The sequence below is a fragment of the Platalea leucorodia genome, assembly GCF_965183815.1.
Source record: "Platalea leucorodia genome assembly, chromosome: 8".
In the NCBI taxonomy this organism is placed as follows: domain Eukaryota; kingdom Metazoa; phylum Chordata; class Aves; order Pelecaniformes; family Threskiornithidae; genus Platalea; species Platalea leucorodia.
The window spans coordinates 57,258,930-57,280,252 of NC_138830.1; the positions used below are offsets into that span (position 1 = coordinate 57,258,930).

At 50.2% G+C, this 21,323-nt stretch overlaps 1 protein-coding gene across 1 annotated transcript in view; it reads left to right on the forward strand.

Moving 5' to 3' along the window:
• Nucleotides 1–19,037, forward strand: part of ZFHX3 (zinc finger homeobox 3) — a 175,030-nt gene extending 155,993 nt beyond the window's left edge. The window contains exons 8-10 of the mRNA XM_082319280.1: nucleotides 3,920–4,022; nucleotides 5,397–10,856; nucleotides 15,730–19,037. Coding sequence (XP_082175406.1) covers nucleotides 3,920–4,022; nucleotides 5,397–10,856; nucleotides 15,730–17,318 — 7,152 coding nt within the window. The 3' untranslated portion in view covers nucleotides 17,319–19,037. The remainder of the gene's footprint in view (nucleotides 1–3,919; nucleotides 4,023–5,396; nucleotides 10,857–15,729) is intronic.
• Nucleotides 19,038–21,323: the final 2,286 nt, after the last annotated feature.

The window sequence follows — 21,323 nt, forward strand, 5'->3', positions numbered from 1 at the left end:
ACCCAAGCAAGTTCCCTGCCCCACTGAGCAAGGCGGGGACGGGGACAGGGCCAGGGCGGTCGGAGCGCAGGGTGCGCCCTGCGTGCCTGCCCCAGCATTAGGCGTTTTTGTGGGGACACTGGACTCTAGTCACTGAAGCACCGACAAACAGAACCTGATGCACGTATCGGTATCCGAATGCTGGGCTGTTGGAAAGAGCGGGTAGGAGCGAGCTGCCGGTCCCTCCCCGCCTCCCGCTGTCGTTTGGACAGAAAGGTCAAGAGCGATGCCAGCCAAGGGGACCGCTTGCCTTCTGTGCAGCAACACTGGGAGAGCAACCTAGAGGGGAGCAGCGGGGGGACGGGCGCTCTCGGGGCTGCGCGCAGAGGTGGGTCTGGTGGGACAGAGGGTGGTGTTCCCAGCTGGAAGGCTTTGCTGGTGGCTGGTGGGCCAGAAGATCGTGGCTGCAGCTGCGAAGGGAATGCAGTTTAATGTTAGACAGAGCAAAACAAGTACGTACGGAAGAAGGAAAGGGAGAAGACAAATCACATTTGTCGGACTTACATCTGTAGGGTTGTTTTTTTAATAACGGTTCACGCTGACTGACGTTGCCATTGTGAAATGGTTGGTGTTGAAGAGACGTTTAAACAGGGGGACAGAGGTATTGAGCAGAGCTGAGGATGGACGCCAGGATTGCACGCCGGGTATGGCCTGCTCAGGTGGGAGGGAGGCAGAGAGCGTTGAACAACCGCCCGCGCTAACACAGGCTGTGCTCGAGATAAACACGTTCCGCCCTATCACCAGGACAGTTAATGCCATTTAAATACATCTGAAGTACAAAATGCTGCGTCGTCGAGCACCGCTCCTTGTTTATCTGTTGGGTGGCCGTGGCCTACTAAACCTTCTGCCCCCTTGGTACTCCCACTATTTGTTTATATTAAAAGCAGTCGCTTTTAATATGTGAGGCATTTTCTGTGCCTACAAGGAAATGGTATATCCTCGGACGGGTTTGCGGTGGAAAAGGACAACTAGTTCAAAATGGACAATCTGGAATTCAGTGTAAATGCAAAATTATTTGAGACATGCAGCCTATTTTCACTATTTTGTCTTTGCTGCCTGCTTGGGAGTGGTGCGTGGGGATGAAGAGACAGAGTAGTCCTGCCCTGGAGAATGGCATAGGAAACGGGCGGCACTTTCCGGAGAAGCCCAAATGGTGCTAAACAGGTGGAGGACTAAAGCAGGTCCATTGCTGAAGCAAGAGCAGTGCCTTATTTTCAAGGTTTTGCTTCCCAGGGCCAGCCCTGCGTGGCTCTCTGGACTGCCTGCAGTTGCCCTACATCTATATCCAGAATTTCTAGTTTCCTGCACTTTATTCCAAGCTTTTTTCTGTTTGCCTTTTGGGATTTTGTGCCTGTAGCAATTTAATGTACCACAGTCTTTTTTTTTTTTTTTCCTCCCCCCCCCCTTTTATTTTCCTTTTTTTTTCTTTATTGTGGAGGGAGGGGTAGAAGTAGGGTGAGAACCGTGGCTATGGAGATGCAGGTAGATAAAGGTAATTACTTAAACACATATAGGGCAGGACTTATTGGTTTGGAGACCCAGATTAAGATGCAGAGGAGCATGTGAGGTTGATGATTATATTTCGGGGAGAGTTAATTGACGGAAGGTGAAGGCAGACAAAGAACCGCTGCTTACTGCCTTCTTGAATCCCAATCAGGAATTATGATTAAAGACGCGGCGAGACAACAGAGGCCTGATGAATTGGTGTCTTTTTTTTTTCTTTTTTGCCGTCATTCACACTTGATTGACTTCAACCTTTCAAGTGCAAAAGTCTCTCTTTTCCATTATTATTCATAGCCATCTGAGTTTTTCTAATTAAAGTGTATGAAAACAATTACTGATCCGTCGTACTGAGTGTGGTAGTGGGGATGGCTGCCTTACTGTAGCGCGTATAAAAAGCCCACAGTTTTCTATAATGATGTGCAGCTGAGGTGTTAGATAATTTTATTCTTTTTCTACTCTGTTGGGGTTTTTTTTAATTTCTCATGATTTATTTTTCATAATTCCTAAAGATCCTAGGAAAGCGCTCTCCCTGCTGATAAAGCTGAGAGGGACGGCGCCTTCTTGCCTTCCCTCCTCAGCATCCCTGCTCGTCCCCCTCCTCCAAGCCCGGCTACTGGGAATTAACCAGTGACCTTTCACGTCTCCCCACCCAGCACCCACAGCCGTCAGATGCCCCCGCTTAGAGTAAAAGGTGGAATGAATCTGGTGTGCTCGGCTTCCCTCCTGGTGATTTATCAGTGTCAGCCGCCTTTCCTGCAGGCGTCTGTGGGACCTGGCGCTCACCTCCGTGCACCGGCCGCCCCTGCAAAGGGAGGGAGCTCAGCGTCCCTCCCCGGTGCGGTTCGGGTGTCTGCAGCCACTCGTATGCGAACATTTGTTTCTGAGGTTTTTCACGGACTGTTTTTGCTGCCATCCACTTAGTGAAGCCAAGGTCTAGTCTGTGTTTGCTTGGATTTGACATGTGTGTAGATAAGGAAGATTTCATGTCCTGCACATAGGTTTACCTTTGGCTTCACTGCAGATTTGCTAATATCTCATGTGGTTCAGTCGGAGCCTTGTGGTCCTTGACTTTGCAGAAAGCAAGGCACACTGCACGCAGCTAACAGCCTCACTCACTCGCTCTCTTCTGAAATCCAAGGTTCAAATGCCCTCTTTGTATCTGACAGAAGGATGGAGAGACTTGTTTTGCTAGGAAGCATACTTGCCTAGGAGTGGTTAGTTATGCCTCGCTTTCCCAGCAGTCAGCGGCTGGGAGCAGAAGCACCGCAAGCATTGCAAGTCAGTGGTGCTTGCTGTTCCTTCGAGTACCACGGCCCTGGTGAAAGGGAGGCGCTCCCTGAGCATCAGCGGGGTGAAGCGTGAGGCTGCTCGGAGCCGCAGAGGTGTCTTCGCTTGCCACGGGCATCTGACCAGTGCTGGCCGCCGTGCACTGGAATAGGGCACGGATGGTGACGGTGGTACGGGTCTGTCTTTCCGGTTGCTGCTCTGGGGAGAAGGCCTGCGGGGCCAGATACTGACTCTGGACGCTGAGAAGGGCACTCATTGTCCTGCGTCTGATGCCAGCCGGCCAGCGAGGTAGTTTGTGTGTTCTGTGTGTGACCAGGTACACCCAAAGAAACACAGTTTTCCAGAAAAAGATGAGCATATGCGTGTGACTCTTTCAAAGAGCATCTCTAGTTGAAGCACGCAAACTCTCCAGCTCTTTAAAAGTGTTGGTGTTCAAGCACTGCGCTGGTTATGATGGTGCAGGGTCCAGGCGAACACTTGAAGAGAGGCGAAGGGAACACATCAGTCAGAGCAAGGAAAGGGTTACCACAAGCTTTTCATTTCGCAGACAATTTGCTGTCTCTTTAGTCTTTCCTTATTCCTCCTTTCCTTTGTCACCTCTCTCCTTATTTGTACTTTTTTTTCTCATGCCCCTCCTTCTCCTGCATCGATACACTTTGAAAACAGTGCTGCAATGCTCCCTAGTTCAAGATTACAGTGTACTTTACGAGGTATGATTTAATTAGGGGCCTTATTATGTTTTCAGCAGCTTAAGGTGGGCCTTTCAACTTACCTACCTAATTGGTTGCACAAGAAGTTTCACAGCCCATGACAAAACATTGTCAGTGATCAAAGTCTGAATTCTACATAAAGGAAAAATATTAATAATAAGATTATTCTTCAAGTGTGCACTGCTAATTATGTCCAGAATGTAACTGTAGAAACACTTTTGACTGATGCGAGCTTTGTCTAATAAACACGAGTCTTCAGTGAGCTATGAAAAGTGACGCCTCTGACTTTACAGTACTGGTGTCTAATTTTGCCACTGAAGATGTTTAAAATATTTTCCTGTGTTTTTCTTCTCCCCACGTCCTTCCCTCCCTGTCTCCAGGTGACAACACCTGAGGTGATGATGCCCAGCAGCATGTTTCTCCCGGCAGCCACTCCAGAGAAGGACGGGAACTCCACCGCAGAGGAGCTGGGGAAGCAGCCTGGTGAGTGCGGGTCAATGAGGTCCACAGGTCCCACCGCTCCCCCAGCTCCCGTCACCTGCTCAGGGACTGTGTCTGGGGACATCTCCACCTGAGGGAGCTCCGTGTGTCCAGCTGTCCCTGAGAACCAGTGCGATGGTGCCCAGCAGGGCCGTCTCCCTTCGTCTGTGCCGCAAACAGGCTGCTGGCCCGGCTGTCCCCATGGCAGGGCAGAGCAGGGCGGCTCAGCGCTGAGGAGCACAGCTCACCACTGTGGCGATTCACGTGGAAATGGTGTTGAATCCTTGCAAAGGAGAAGACCAGATGTGAGCGGTGAAAAGCAGAGGTGGTAGAGAGCTGAGGGGATTGGCAGAGAAATGCCAAAGGCTGCAGCTGCTGGCTGTGCTACCGCCTCTGCTGTGCTTGCTCTGCTGCCATCATGGCTCAAGTACAGATGCTTGGCATACAGTTTGAGGAGCTTTGAGCTGCCGCAGTCCTTATCCGGCCCAAATCTCCTCAGCCTTTTTCATTGCCATGCTGTGTTATGAAGGCATGGCTATAAATCCATGGCTATTTAGTCCTGGCTTTGTCGTGTGATGTGAGAGCATCCCAAGATCATTCTGCATGGGCAGAAGCGTCTGATCTCAAACCTGGCAAGGAAGCAATGCCGGTGTTCCTTCTGTGCCTTCCTGGAAGGTCTGTAAGGAATCTGGGAATGGAGACAGCCGTCGTTTCCTTCCAGGCAGCCGGCCCCAAGGCAGCGATGCTGGTGGGGCAGCTCTGGCACAGCCAGGGCAGTTAATGCTGCTCTGGGCAATGGGACCCCTTTTTTGGCCTCTACCCGTATCATGCTGTCAGGACTGTGCTCTTAGACCCTGGAAAAGTGGCAGCGCACTGAGTGCTCGTTCCTGCTTCTCCCGTCCTCCCTCAAACAGCACCCTTTGAGCTGCTGCCAGCAGGACCTGAATTTCGTTCTTGTCGTTTCTAGCTTTGATAGGACCAAGACTCAAATACAACGTTCAGTTTGATGAACCTTCGTATTGGAAAATAGGCAGGACATCAAAGAAAAACAGCAAAGACAGACAGGTGGCTGAATGGCCTTCACTTAAAAGGAAGAATTAAAGGTGGTAAATGCACTAAGGGAACGTGTATGTGTGAATAATTTCCAGATATTCAAAGTGGGCAAGAAAGTAAATTGTGTAGGTTTATGCAATGGGCCATGATGAGGGTAATGGGCTGGTATTAAAATAAATTAATGAAGATAGAGGAGAAATGTTAGAAATACCTATCGTCTTGCAGAGAAAAAAACACAGACGTATTAGGGACAAAAAAGAGGGTGTTGATCCGTCCTTGTGTGCTGGTGTAATTTTCAGGTTTGCTCTAATTTTGTTTTCACAGAGATCTCTGAGGACTCGGGAAAGAGTCTTTTGCCATCGGAAACTGCAGAGCACAGCGGAGATCCCAAGCCCGTTCCGGCCGATCAGAGCTCTGCCAGGGAGGACTCCGGCTTCCTCTGCTGGAAGAAGGGCTGCAACCAGATGTTCAAGAGCTCTGCAGCCCTGCAGACACACTTCAATGAAGTTCACGCAAAGCGGCCTCAACTGCCGGTATCCGATCGCCACGTCTACAAGTACCGTTGTAACCAGTGCAGCCTGGCGTTCAAAACCATTGAGAAGCTGCAGCTCCATTCCCAATACCACGTCATCCGGGCGGCCACGATGTGCTGCCTCTGCCAGCGCAGCTTCCGAACCTTCCAGGCCCTGAAGAAGCACCTGGAAACCAGCCATCTGGAGCTGAGCGAGGCTGACATTCAGCAGCTGTATGGTGGTCTCTTGGTCAATGGGGACCTCCTCGCTATGGGCGATCCTTCGCTTGCAGAAGACCACACTATAATAGTCGAGGAAGATAAGGAGGAGGAGAGCGACTTGGAAGATAAGCAGAGCCCAACAGGTAGCGATTCAGGGTCGGTGCAAGAGGACTCTGGCTCAGAACCGAAAAGGGCCTTACCCTTCAGGAAGGGTCCTAACTTCACTATGGAGAAATTCCTAGATCCGTCTCGCCCTTACAAGTGCACAGTCTGCAAGGAGTCTTTCACGCAAAAGAACATTCTCCTGGTCCATTACAATTCAGTTTCTCATCTGCATAAACTGAAAAGAGCCCTCCAAGAGTCTGCTACTGGGCAGCCCGAACCTACCAGCAGCCCAGACAACAAACCTTTTAAGTGTAACACCTGCAACGTGGCCTACAGTCAGAGCTCAACCTTGGAGATCCACATGAGGTCTGTCCTGCACCAAACCAAGGCTCGCGCTGCCAAGCTGGAGGCGGCCGGGGGCAGCGGCAGTAGTAACGGAGCTGGCAACAGCAGCAGCAGCAGCCTCTCTTTGGGTTCATCCACGCCAAGTCCAGTGAGCACTAGCAACAGTAATACTTTTACAACCACCAACACAAGTAATTCGGGCACAACTCCCATTCCCAGCCTGCTCAACCAGGTATCCAGCGACAATGTGGGAATTCCTCCTTTAGGTAACCCTGTAAGCACTAATATCTCCTCCCCTTCGGAGCCCAAAGAGGTAAACCGAAAGAAGCTGGCAGACATGATTGCATCCAGGCAGCAGCAGCAGCAACAGCAGCAGCAGCAGCAGCAGCAGCAGCAGCAAGCTCAAACCTTGGCACAGGCACAGGCCCAAGTCCAGGCCCATCTGCAACAGGAACTGCAGCAGCAAGCTGCTCTCCTGCAGTCTCAGCTGTTCAACCCAGCACTTTTGCCGCACTTTCCGATGACCACTGAGACCCTTCTGCAGCTTCAGCAACAGCAGCATCTTTTGTTTCCTTTCTACATCCCCAGTGCCGAGTTCCAGCTCAATCCAGAAGTTAGTTTGCCTGTCACCAGTGGTGCGCTGACATTGACTGGTACAGGTCCAAGTTTGCTGGAGGACCTGAAGGCTCAAGTTCAGCTCCCTCAGCAGAGCCATCCACAGCTCTTACAGCAGCAGCAAGGTCAGCTGTCCTTGTCACAACCTCACTCCGTCCTTATACAGCAGAGCCAGCACCCTGAGAAGAAGACTAAATCCGTAGTGAAGGAGAAAGAAAAAGAAACCCCACGGGAAAGGGAAAGTGCAGAGAGAGGAGACAATAATGTAGCATCTAAGGAGTCTCTGCCTGATAACTTAAAGCCCAAAGAGAAGAAGGAATTTGTACCAGGCAGTAGTTCGGAGCCCTCCTTACTGCCTCCGCGTATTGCCTCTGATGCAAGAGGGAACGCCACAAAAGCCTTGCTGGAAAACTTTGGCTTTGAGCTTGTCATTCAGTATAACGAGAACAAGCAGAAGGTGCAGAAGAAAAATGGGAAGACAGAGCAAGGTGAGAACTTGGAAAAGCTTGAGTGTGATACGTGCGGCAAGTTCTTTTCAAACATCCTCATCCTGAAGAGCCACCAAGAGCATGTTCACCAACATTACTTTCCCTTTAAGCAGTTAGAGAGATTTGCCAAACAGTACAGAGAACACTATGACAAGCTGTACCCGCTACGGCCTCAGACCCCAGAGCCACCACCACCGCCTCCACCGCCCCCACCTCCGCTCCCTCCAGCACCTCCTCAGCCGGCTTCTACTCCCACCATTCCTACTTCTGCCCCACCGATTACCTCTCCTACAATCGCACCAGCCCAGCCGTCTGTGCCACTCACCCAGCTCTCCATGCCGATGGAGCTCCCCATCTTTTCACCACTTATGATGCAAACCATGCCACTACAAACGTTACCTGCTCAGCTGCCGCCCCAGCTTGGTCCCGTAGACCCTCTGCCTGCCGACTTGGCCCAGTTGTACCAGCATCAGCTCAACCCTAGCCTTCTCCAGCAGCAGCAGAACAAGAGGCCACGGACGCGGATCACCGACGACCAACTCAGAGTCCTTCGGCAGTATTTTGATATTAACAATTCCCCAAGTGAGGAACAGATCAAAGAGATGGCGGACAAATCTGGATTGCCCCAGAAAGTGATCAAGCACTGGTTCAGAAACACTCTTTTCAAAGAACGCCAGCGCAACAAGGATTCCCCATACAACTTCAGTAATCCTCCCATTACCAGCCTGGAAGAATTGAAGATAGACTCACGGCCTCCTTCTCCAGAACCTCAAAAGCAGGAGTACTGGGGAAGCAAGCGGTCCTCCCGGACACGCTTTACTGACTACCAACTCAGAGTCCTGCAGGACTTCTTTGATGCCAATGCTTATCCAAAGGATGATGAATTTGAGCAGCTTTCTAACTTGCTGAACCTCCCAACGCGTGTTATAGTGGTGTGGTTCCAGAATGCCCGTCAAAAAGCTAGGAAAAACTATGAGAATCAGGGAGAAGGCAAAGACGGGGAACGACGGGAGCTTACAAATGACAGGTATATTAGAACAAGCAACTTGAACTACCAATGCAAAAAGTGCAGTCTAGTCTTTCAGCGCATTTTTGATCTCATTAAGCACCAGAAAAAGCTTTGTTACAAAGATGAGGATGAGGATGGACAGGATGATAGCCAGAATGAAGATTCTATGGATGCAATGGAGCTCTTGACTCCAACCAGTTCCTCCTGCAGCACACCAATGCCCTCGCAAGCTTACAGCACGCCTACGTCTTCAGCCAATGCAACCTCCTCAGCTTTTCTGCAGCTCACAGCAGAGGCAGATGATTCCTCCACCTATAGTTCTAAAGTAGAAGCTACAGATGAGAAACCAAAGCAGTCTGAACCTCCAAGTACACAGCAAAACCAAACTCAAGAGAAGCAAGTACAACCAAAGCAAGAGTCTCAGCAGCAACAGGACCAAGGAGAACAAAAGACAAGTTCAGCACACCAAAAGATTTCACAGTTATCCTCCCCCTCTTCATTGCAACAGCCACCTCCCCCTCCTCAGCCCCCTCAGTGCTCCTTGTCACAGTCAAGCCCAAGTCCATCTCAGCTCTCGCATCTTTCCCTCAAACCCATTCACACATCCACCCCTCAACAGCTGGCAAACCTACCTCCTCAGCTAATCCCATACCAGTGTGACCAGTGTAAGCTGGCATTTCCTTCCTTTGAGCATTGGCAGGAGCATCAGCAGCTTCATTTTCTGAGTGCACAGAACCAGTTTATCCACCCCCCATTCCTGGACAGAACGCTGGATATGCCGTTCATGCTTTTTGATCCCAGTAATCCACTACTTGCGAGCCAGCTGCTTTCTGGAACGTTACCACAGATCCCAGCAAGCTCAGCCACTTCACCGTCAACTCCAACATCCACAATGAACACACTGAAGAGAAAGCTGGAGGAAAAGGCCAGTGCAAGCCCTGGAGAAAATGACAGTGGGACTGGAGGAGAAGAACCACAAAGGGATAAACGTCTAAGGACAACCATTACCCCAGAGCAGCTGGAAATTCTTTATCAGAAGTACTTGCTCGACTCCAACCCAACACGGAAGATGTTGGATCACATTGCACATGAAGTGGGCTTGAAGAAACGCGTGGTGCAAGTTTGGTTTCAGAACACCCGTGCACGGGAAAGGAAGGGGCAGTTCAGAGCTGTAGGGCCTGCCCAAGCCCATAGACGGTGTCCCTTCTGCCGAGCTCTCTTTAAAGCAAAGACAGCTCTTGAAGCTCATATCCGATCCCGTCACTGGCATGAGGCCAAGAGAGCTGGATACAACTTGACATTGTCCGCTATGCTCCTAGATTGTGATGGGGGACTCCAAATGAAGGGAGACATCTTTGATGGAGCAAGCTTTTCCCACATGCCACCAACTAGCAGTGATGGACAGAGTGTTCCTCTCTCCCCAGTGAACAAGAGCATGGAACTGTCACCTCGAACTCTGCTGAGTCCATCTTCCATTAAGGTGGAAGGGATAGAAGACTTTGAGAGTCCCTCCATGTCCTCGGTCAATCTGAGCTTTGACCAAACAAAGCTGGACAATGATGACTGCTCTTCTGTCAACACTGCAATCACAGACACTACAACAGGAGATGAAGGGAACGCAGACAACGATAGTGCAACAGGGATTGCAACCGAAACCAAATCCGCATCGGGACCCAGCGAAGGTCTGACAAAAGCTGCCATGATAGCAATGTCTGAATATGAAGATCGGCTGTCTTCTGGCCTGGTCAGCCCAGCTCCCAGCTTTTACAGCAAAGAGTACGATAATGAAGGTACTGTGGACTATAGTGAAACATCCAGCCTTGCAGACCCCTGCTCACCCAGCCCTGGTGCAAGTGGTTCAGCCAGCAAGTCTGGAGAGAGCGGGGATCGGCCCGGACAGAAACGCTTTCGCACTCAGATGACTAATCTCCAGCTAAAAGTTCTTAAGTCATGCTTTAATGACTACAGGACACCTACCATGCTGGAGTGTGAGGTCCTGGGCAATGACATTGGACTGCCAAAGAGAGTTGTTCAGGTCTGGTTCCAGAATGCTAGGGCAAAGGAGAAGAAGTCCAAACTCAGCATGGCCAAGCATTTTGGTATAAACCAAACAAGTTACGAGGGACCCAAAACAGAGTGCACTTTGTGTGGCATCAAGTACAGCGCTCGACTGTCTGTACGTGACCATATCTTCTCTCAACAGCATATCTCCAAAGTTAAAGAAACCATTGGAAGCCAGTTGGATAAGGAAAAGGAGTATTTTGACCCAGCTACTGTACGTCAGTTGATGGCTCAGCAGGAGCTGGACCGGATCAAAAAAGCCAATGAGGTTCTTGGTCTGGCAGCTCAACAGCAGGGCATGTTTGATAACACCCCTCTGCAAGCTCTTAACCTTCCTGCTGCATACCCAGCACTACAGGGCATCCCTCCAGTCTTGCTCCCAGGCCTCAACAGCCCATCCTTACCAGGCTTCACTCCATCCAACACAGGTGGGTATGGATATTATCACACTGCTCGGAGACACAGCTTAACTTGACGCATCTTTAGCAGAAGCAGATGTTCCTTGAGAATGGCTGATAATAGGATACCCGGCCCTTTAGTTGAGCATGTTTACTTGACAGCAAATAAGCAATAGGTATTTTACCCCTAGTTCCCGAACTCAGGTTTTCTAGCAAAGTCTGAAATAGAGGAAGATCTAGACATGCTGCGTATCTCTGTTTCGTTAGCACAGACTAAAAATTCTGAAGCACCTTCAAGGAAATGGAAAATAGAGGGTTTATCAAACAGAACAGGAGAAGGACTAATGTGCTGCATGCATTGTTCAAGATACCTTTCCTTTTGTTATTAATTCTAGTTTATGTAGTGCTATTCCAAGTTTTCAATAATTCTGAACTGTTTCTGGGAAAAAGTGTGATGTGCCTGGTAGCGCTGGTGACAGAAACCTGGAGCATCTTTATGTAGCATCCTTATGGTGACCTCCAGGACAAATCCCGATGCAGCTGTGGATTGGTTTTTGAGCAATGGATGGGCACGACCTGAAAGTACCTTCTCAACAAACAACAGTGTAGTCATGGGACAAACCTACTTTGTATTTTGATAAGACTTTTCTTAGCAATGCTACATAAAAATGAAATTTGGCATAGTCCTTTGGGTGGCCTAATCCCAGATATTGGACTTGCTTTTTGAGGATGCTCCTTTCCCTTGTACGTGGTGGACGGGTGGAAGGTATAAGACGTGTAGCAAACACTGGCAGTGGAAGATACTGCTCGGTAGACTAGCAGTGACCTAGAAAACTTGATCCAAGGGCCTTGTTTCACCCCTGCCACATCCATGGCATCCCAGAGGCATGCCTGTGTCTTGAATTGCCACTCATGACAGAGCAACTGATGTCCTCTAGGAGACTGGCTTTCGCTTGGCAGACTTCTCTACTGCTGATGATCCCTCTTTGAGTTTCACCAGGGCTACTCTACGTTCACGGACATATCCCGAGAACTGAGTCCAGTGTCTTGTCTCGGCACCAGGCTGAGTCTGTGAGGCTGGAAAGCCTGTGACACCCTAACGCCTCGTACAGTTACACCACGTGCCACTGTGCACCTTTGTTTTCTACACTGTGGCAATACAGCTCTAGCGCTATTAGACAGTGTCCAGAAACAATCGCTTTCTCTTACTGTACTGAACTAATTGGCTAATGATGAGTTACAGTCCATGGTGTGAAGCCTAAATAGGATCTGAGCATCTTCCTGGCTTCTTAATCGGAAACCAGAGTGCTGTCAGTCTCCAAAAAGACTTTCTGATGCTTTTATTCAGCAGGCTGACGCTGAAGTTCCTTTTTCAACAGATTGGAAAACTCAGTGCAGATGCTGCCAGGTAATGTGGTTGTGTCATGTTAATAAAATCGCCATCTTTTGTCATCCAGGAGGTAAATCTTCGGATAAGCAAATCAAAGCCTTAGACAAACGCATAGTAGCTGGTGTGAGCAGCTGTGTGGAACTTGAAGAGCTCACCTGACATCCACGGGGGGTCTGGCTGCAGAGCTGCTCGCTGCAGATCACCTCACTAGCACCTGAAGCTGCCTGTGGTTGCAGTGACATTGGGTATAACGCCCTCAAGAGAGCACTAGGGACCCATGACTCAAAACAGGCATCTTTCTCTCCCCTTGGAAGTGGCTGTGTTCACCTTTTTCTCCATTATTGCTTGTCTCTGAAATACCTTCTGTTGACAAATGAAAAAGAGTTAAATCTGACTGTATTTGTTGGGTTCTGGCCTTTCCAAAGATGATCCACCCTCTTGGAGTCAAGATCCCTTTTTCCACAAGAGCAGCAAGGGGATTACCTTGTAGCGTGGTTGCTGATGTCTGTGTCAGAAGATCCTATCAGAGAGCAGAAAAGATCAGAGTAAGCTTTTCTGGAATCTGGAGAAGATTTCTGCTGGGAGCTAGGGCCTCTGCGAGACTTTTTTGCGTAGTCACAGAACTCCTCCCACGACCCCCAAAGCGAAAGTGAAATCGTTCTTGACTACAGTTGTAGGACAGGTCGTTGTAATTAAACCATTTTTAAAAACAGTTGCTCTTAGAAATTCTTCCGTTCAGGGTTGCTGCTCATTCCTGCTCCTTGAATCTAGTCCTAGCTACCTGCCTGATGGGTATCTTTGCATGCCAGGACTTTTTCATGCGATTTCTTCTGTTCTTACCGAAGATCTCGTTTCAGAGGCCAGAACTAGGCCAGGAGGATCTCTTTGGCACGTTACATTGTCAGCCTATCGCAGATAGCTCCGTGCTGTTTACTTAGTACCCCAAATTTATAACAAGATCTAAAATTACTTTTTTGCACTTCAATCTACATTGTTGCTTTTATTTTTCTCCAAAGACCAGTATGTGTCCTGGGGAGATGGGGCTACGTACTATGAATGTTAAAAGCAATCAGTGACTGCCTAGACAGGACTAAGCTATTTAGAAAGTCAAACAGACTATTTGTGGCCTTTAGATAAAGCTCCAAAGGTCAGGCCATCTCAGCTCAAAGTCTGTCGAAGCAGATAAGGCTGTGCATGCAGGAATGTTATGAATTAGCCGCTACTCCTGCGCTTGAACCTCTCAGGGACTGTTCAACTAGGGAACATCAGTTTCAATGGCATCTATCCATAATATGCCCTTATCTGAAATCTATAAAGCTGCTGCGTGGGGGCTGGCTTCACACACTTCGTACCTTCACAAATCACTGTTGTCTCGATACCGCATCAGGAGCAGATGCAGGTTTCAGAAGAGCTTTGCATCAGCCATCGCTGAGTTCTCCCGGCTCTCGGCTGCCCTCCTGCCAGCGCTCCTGCGGGGCTCCTGGCCAGGCTGGCCTCTGCCGCGCCGCGGTGGCTCTGCCGCCTGCCCTTCTCGGGGGGCCAGCGCCGGGGGCAGGTTTGCAACATCAGTGGATGAGCGCAACGCTGTAGAGAAACGGGCTGTTTATAGCAGCCGTAGCGCAGCCAGGTTTTGGAGAGTGCTTTGCTCCCCTTAGCTGCCAGCTACTACTCAGAGCATGAACCTGCAAGAAAGCGGTTCCTGTGCTGTATGTTGAGAAGCATGGATTCCTCCTGGGCTACGTCAGCTTTACAGGGCACGGTTAAGTGACAGGCTCTTCCGATGCAACTGTGCCGGCAGCGGGCTGGGGCTTGGTGTCTGGAAGCCCGAGGAGCATGTGTGTCTTTGCGCAGAATTTACATCTTGTGCTCCCTCCATCAGCCGCTGCCCCGGGTCCTGCCGTCTGCTCTGGCCAAGGACCTGGGTATCGGGCTGCCTGCTAGGGCCAGGGGTCCAGTGGTTGAGGATGCCTATGCTTGCTCCTCAGGTTCGATGATGATGATTTAAGAGCTCACCAGGATAAGTGAGGCAGCTGCAGCTCAGACAGAGCTGTTGGCCCCAGCCCCTAGCTGTGTTTGAGCCCTTTTACGCTGCCTTGCAAGGCAAAGGAGCCTTGTAGCAGCTGGATTTCCCTGCCAGGAGTCACCGCCTGCCCTGTGCACAGCGATTTCCCTGCTGGCATGCTTCAGGCTTTAAGCTGTCACCATGGCCCAGGTCATCCCCAAAAGAGGCAGTTTCTCCTCTCCCACTGGATGCATCACAGAAGAGGTACAACCTAAAACAAAAGTTCCCGTGCCTCCATGGCTGATTCCTAACTCGGCGACTGTTGATACTCAGACCTCCTTTGAGCAGTCACCGTCGCAGCTGTAAGGACTCGGGCTTTGTTAATGAAAGGTTAGATTTTGTTGAACAGTTTTGCGGCAGGCGTGGCTCCTGCAGCAGGTTCCTGGCTCCGGAGCCACGGAGCGTACGAGGCTGTGCCGGCAGAATGTTAGAGCTTTGTTTCGTTTTTATTCTCCCCAAATGGCACTGAGGGACTTCCCAAGCAAAATGTTCCTTTTTAGGAGCACATTCACCAGCTGCAGTGGACATGACTAATGGATGTGACTCCAGGAGCCACGCTCCTCTTGCCCCCAACTGCTATCACCTGCGAGAGTAGAAATTGGCACCGGGGGACCGTGTTGTTACTGGCTATTGCTGCTGTTGGGAAGATGGGCAAACTTCACATTTCACCATTAATTCATCTCCTTTGTGAGGAAGCATCTTGACGCTTTTAATTCCGCCTAAAACATGACATTCGTGCCCTGGGGGATGTGTGAATATCGCATAAACTCTGAAATTACTCAGAGGCTGTGCACCCAAAGCCTCTTACATTGGAAGGAAGGAAGGGGTTGCATCAGAGGTTTGTGGACTCATAACAGCAGCCTAATTAGGACAGAATAACTTAGATTTAGCCTATTCGGTCCTCTTCAGTTGCCATGACCAGGGCTTTCTAATCTGTGGAGATTTTAGCAAGATTGACAGTATCTAGCATTAGGGCCATGTGGCATAGCACTTTCCTTCTGCTGGAGTCCTTTGGCCAAAGGACCCGTTAGTGCCGACGTAGGAAGCGCGCTGTCCCTGACACCAGCTGTTAATCACGCGGGGATTTCGGAGGGGTCAGTACAACAGCAGCTATGCTGAGCGTCCCGGGCGGCTGGTGGGTGTCCCCGGCAGAGACACCAGATGTGTGTGGCTACGCCGGCCACGGGTGACGGGGGTGACAAGGCATGTCCCCATGGCACAGGGCCTTGGGGAGCGGGGAGAGGAGCGGTTGTCCCAAAGGAAGCAGGAGCGGCAGACGGGCTCTCCGACCCGCACTGCTGCGGCGCGTGAGCTCGGGCCGGTCGCTGCCCTCGTGCAGAGGCGACGGTGGCACAGGGGCAGTTGCAGGGTGGCCCGGGGTCACCCCGCCTTGTGCTTTCTGCCTGCCCAGCTCAGAGTGACTCCTCACTTCTCTCTCCTCCCTTTTGCAGCTTTAACTTCTCCCAAACCCAACCTGATGGGCCTGCCCAGCACAAGCGTCCCTTCGCCCGGCCTCCCCACCTCTGGATTACCAAATAAGCAGCCCCCGGCCGCGTTGAGCTCGCCCACCCCGGCACAAGCCACGGCAGCCGTGGCCCCACAGCAGCCGCCGACAGCGACCCCGCAGCCGCAGCAGCCGCCCCCGCCACAGCGCAAGGAGAAGGAGAGCGAGAAGGCAAAAGAGAAGGAGAAGGCACCCAAGGGGAAGGGGGACCCCCTGCCAGGGCCCAAGAAGGAGAAGGGGGAGGCGCCGGCGGGCGCCCTCTCGGCCCCACTGCCTGCCATGGAGTACGCGGTGGAGCCTGCCCAGCTCCAGGCACTGCAGGCCGCCCTGAATTCGGACCCCACCACCTTGTTGACGAGCCAGTTCCTTCCCTACTTCGTCCCCGGCTTTTCCCCCTACTACGCCCCCCAGATCCCAGGCGCCCTGCAGAGCGGGTACCTGCAGCCCATGTACGGGATGGAGGGGCTTTTCCCCTACAGCCCCGCGCTGTCGCAGGCGCTGCTGGGGCTGTCCCCCGGCTCCCTGCTGCAGCAGTACCAGCAATACCAGCAGAGTCTGCAGGAGGCATTGCAGCAGCAGCAGCAGCGGCAGGCGCAGCAGCAGCAGCAGCAGCAGCAGCAGCAGCAGCAGCAGCAGCAACAGAAAGCGCAGCAGCCCAAAGGAAGCCAAACCCCCGTCCCCGCGGGGGCTGCCACCCCGGACAAAGACCCTGCCAAAGAACCCCCCAAGCAAGAAGAGCAGAAGAACGCACCCCGCGAGGTGTCCCCCCTCCTGCCCAAACCCCAAGAAGAGCCCGAAGCGGAAGGCAAGGGCGCGGACTCCCTCTGCGACCCCTTCATCGTCCCCAAGGTGCAGTACAAGCTGGTTTGCCGCAAGTGCCAGGCGGGCTTCGGCGACCAGGAGGCGGCCAGCGACCACCTGAAGTCCCTCTGCTTCTTCGGCCAGTCCGTGGCGAACCTGCAAGAGATGGTGCTTCACGTGCCCACCGGCAGCGGCCAGGGCAGCGGCTCGTACCAGTGCGTGGCGTGCGAGAGCACGGTGTGTGGGGACGAAGCCCTCAGTCAGCATCTCGAGTCAGCCCCGCACAAACACCGAACAATCACAAGAGCAGCAAGAAACGCCAAAGAGCACCCCAGTCTATTACCTCACTCTGCCTGCCCCCCCGACCCCAGCACCGCATCTACCTCGCAGTCGGCCGCTCACTCAAACGACAGCCCCCCGCCCCCCCGGCCCCCCCCGGCTTCCCCCCACGCCTCCAGAAAGCCCTGGCCCCCGGCGGCCCCCCGCGCCCCGCCGGGGAAGCCGCCGCCGCCGCCTTTCCCTCCTCTCTCCTCATCTTCAACGGTTACCTCAAGTTCATGCAGCACCTCAGGGGTTCAGCCCTCGATGCCAACAGACGACTATTCGGAGGAGTCTGACACGGATCTTAGCCAAAAGTCAGATGGACCGGCGAGCCCGGCGGAGGGGCCCCGGGACCCCGGCTGCCCTAAGGACAGTGGTCTAGCTAGCGTAGGAATGGACACCTTCAGATTGTAAGCTTTGAAGATGAACAATGAAAATGAATTTAAATAAAAAAGTTAATAACAAACCAATTTCAAAAATAGACTAACTGCAATTCCAAAGCTTCTAACCAAAAAAAGAAAAAAGAAAAAAGAAAAAGCGTGGGTTGTTTTCCCATATAACGATGCCGGTGGGTTTTACATTTCTTTTTTCCTTTCCTTTTAATAAAATAAAACTTAAAAAAGAAAAAAAAAATCTGTTACATTTGTCCTTTCGAAGGTACTGTTGGTCTGGGAGACGAAAGCCCGTGCTGCCTCCTTACTGTCTTCGGAGCTCGAGCCCCTTGTACATTGCCCCTTTTCAATACCGCCCCACGTCGATAGCACAGCAGAGGCCGGCATGCACTGTATGGGAAAGCAGCCCACCTTGTTACAGTTTTAAATTTCTTGCTATCTTAGCATTCAGATACCAATGGCTTGCTAAAAGAAAAAAGAAATGTAATGTCTTTTTATTCTCAGGTCAATCGCTCACACTTTGTTCTGTTTTCAGAATCATTGTTTTATATATATATATATATAATTTCTTTCGTTTGTTTTGGGGTTTTTGTTTTGTTTTGTTTCGTTTTCGTTCCAGAAAAGGATTTTTTTTTCTTTTTTTCTTTTTTTTTTTGTTAATTTAAAATGGGCAGAAAGTATTCAAGAGAAAAACAATGTGAACTGCTTTAGCTTTTCGGGGATTTTAAGGGTAGCTTTTCTGCTGAAGCCAATTTCAAGGGGAAAAGTTAAGCACTCCCACTTTTCAGAAAAAAAAAAAAAAACCCACACAAAGAGTGTTGAGGACTCGGAGCTTAAAAAATAAGTTTTAAAACAACTGACTTTCTGTATTTATGATAGATATGACCATTTTTGGTGTTGAGTAGATTGTTGCATTGGAAATGAACTGAAGCAGTATGGTAGATTTAAAAGAAAAAACCCTTTTGTGTACATTTAGCTTTTGTATGGTCCAGCTGACGGCTTCTCATTTGATGTTGTCTTGTTCATTCCTAGCCAGATAGATTGCAATCCATTGACTCGCCTAAGCTTTTCTCCCCTTTGTACCTTTACTCCCCTTTCCCCCATCCTGTAATCTTCCACTTATGGTCGCTACCTTCATTTCTTAGAGGGTGGTTGCATAATTATTTTATAAAAACTAAAGAAAGAAGTTCAAAGGGTTTTGGGGGGTCAGTAGGATCCCTTGCAGAATATTTTTTGTTGGGGGTTTGAAACTTTTTAAGGCGTATACATACGATTTACCTATGTCCGTTACCCTTGTGCACTTATCTCTTTCTTATTTTCCATTTTTCCTCTTTTTTTTTCTTGCCCTCTTCTTTTCCTCATTTTGTAAATGCTTCAAAGACTCTGTTCCTAAACTATAAGCATTTGTTTCTGTTTGTGTAATTAGGCTGCACTCTGTTCCTTCTTTCAAAAAAAGTTTTTGTTACATTTTTTTTCTCTAAAGAAAATTCATGCTTTAAATAAAATCCAAAGACATACCCTTTCACCACTGGTGCAGAATGAGCAAAAAGGATTCTTTTTACTTGAGAATTTGTTTCTGATTTAAACAAACAAGTCTAAGTTTAAATAAAGAATAAAAAACGTACCCAGGTTGTTATCTGTGCTTCTTCTGCAAGCAGAGAGACAACTCTTAGCGAAACCCCAGCGCACCAAAAGGCAGGTTTCTCTTTCCAAGTTCTCTCCCGCGGTAGGCAGGCGGAGCGGCGAGCGCCGCGGCTCGGAGCCACGTGCGGGCAGGCGAGGGCCTGCCGCGCACCGGGGTCCCCGTCCGGCTCCGCACCCCTGCTTGTGGGAGCACGCAGACGCACGCACGCACGCACGCATCTCTTACGGTCCGGACTTTGAAAGGAAAACTTTGTGCTGCTAAAATGTAGATTTTGGAGACAAATAGATGCTTGCTGTTTCACTTCCGTAGCCAGACGTCAACAGAAACAATCTCCTTCCCCCCCCCCGTTTCCTCTGCCCCGAAAGTGCGAGAGCCTTCTCCCCATCATCATCCTCCTCCTGCTTCAAAAGGGAACTTCGAAGACTGTGAACGCAGGTTCCTCCCGCCGCCTCCGGGCTTCTCCTCCCCGTGCTGAAGCCGCTCGTCGACTCTGCGAGAGACTGGAGCGTTCGAGAGACGAACGTGGGGTTCATTTTCTAGCGGGACGCTTTTATTTTTACGGATTTTTGGTTTTAGTTCGATGAAAGACTAGATCCTGAACTGTTGTACATATTTCTAACTAGGCTAATGCACAGTGCAAATTCCTTTTTTAATTGTTTTTTAAGTAGACGATACTAAAGAGAGTACCATCTAATATTCCTACCAGTACCCAGCTGTAGCATAAGGTGTCAAAAACGGAAACAAGTACACAAAAAGCGTTTGCTGTTTTAACAAACTGTTTTCTTTTAACAGAAGTTCTTGTATTTCTCCCCGTGTTTGAGATGAACATTTTTTAAATTCTAAAGTTGTACAGTTTTTGTTTTCCATTATTTTATCTTGTTTGTAATTCTATGAAATATATATATATATATATTTTTTGCCATTTAACTGTTGTATGTTACTCTGTCTGTATCATATAGAAATTTTTTTGTTTGTTTTGTTTTTGATTCTCTATGTGATACAAGTTAACAATTTAACACTAGCTTTATCTGTCGAATTCCGCAAGGTCTCTTTTGGAAATCCTTTTGTTTTGTCTTGTTTTGTTTCGGTTTTTTAATTATATTGCTTGGTCATAGTGCAATTTCTCTCTCCTTCTTCCCCCTCCTCCTTCCCACCCACTAAAAGGTTTTATAAATTCATTTCCTTGTATTTTTTCTAAATGTTTCTAGAGACTTTCAGTGCGAGGTTGCCTCCTCCTCTTGCCGCCCGGCTGCCCCGGGGCCGGCGGTGGGACCCGCAGCCGCCCGTCCCCACCGGCCGCCCGTCCCCACCGGCCGCGCTGGGCTGGGCTGGGCCCCCCGGCCCCGCCAGCCCCGGCCTCGCGCCCCGCAGTGCCGCCGCGGCGGCCGCCCGCGCCCCTCAACCGCCCGGCCGCCCCGGGGCCGCGGCGGGAGCGGCGGCGGCACGCGGGGGCCTCGGCGCGATCCCCGAGCCCACGCGTGGCCTTCGTAACGAGTGTCAGAGCGGGGCCGGGCAGGGCACGAGGAAAAGATTTTAAACTTAGCATTGAGCAGGTTTCTGTTTTATTTTTAATAAAAAGCTTTTTTAAGTGGTGAAGATGGCCAAAGTTTCATACAATTGAGAATAAAGAGAGGCGTAAGGGGTGTGTCAGGGCCGCCCGCGCCCGGGGCAGGCGGGGAGGCGCGGGAGGCGCTGACACGAGCCAGCACACTGGCTGTTCGTGGAGATATATTTTGCTTTAAAAAAAAAAAATTAAACTTTTAAATAGAAGCAGAAATTGGGTTGGTTGGTCGGTTGGTTGGTTTGTCGGCGCTGAGATACTGCCCACTGTGAAACACAAAGCTTTGACTATTTTTTTCATTTTTATTTTGGGGGGCGAGTTTGGGTAGAACAGAAAGCATAACTGAGGTGAAGAGGGATATGAACAGCCTTTGCAATGTACAAAAAATAGAGCAAGTGAAACCAAAAATGATGTTCTTGGTGTTTTTCTATAATGTAGTCTTGTTAGCTTTTTTTTGTTACTGTAACAATGCTGATCTCGAACTGTACCAAAATACATGGAGACTAACAGAAACAGAAACCACATGGAACTTTCAAAACTTTAAAAAATTTGTCACAAAAGACTTTGTTGTCATAGTTGAGTTGACTGTAGATGGTAATTGAATATACTCCTTTGGAAATATTTCATCACGTATGTTTCCTGCTCATTGTGATACATTAAAAAAAAAATGAGCAAAAGCTCTCGTCTCCGATGTCCCCGCTTGTGCGGTGCAGGGTCTGTGTCGGGGTGGGTGCGTGCCGTGCGGCTCGGCGCGGCGGGGCTCGGCGCGGCGGGACGCGCGCATCCGCCCGAGCGCCTGCACCCCGCAGCGGGCGGGCGCT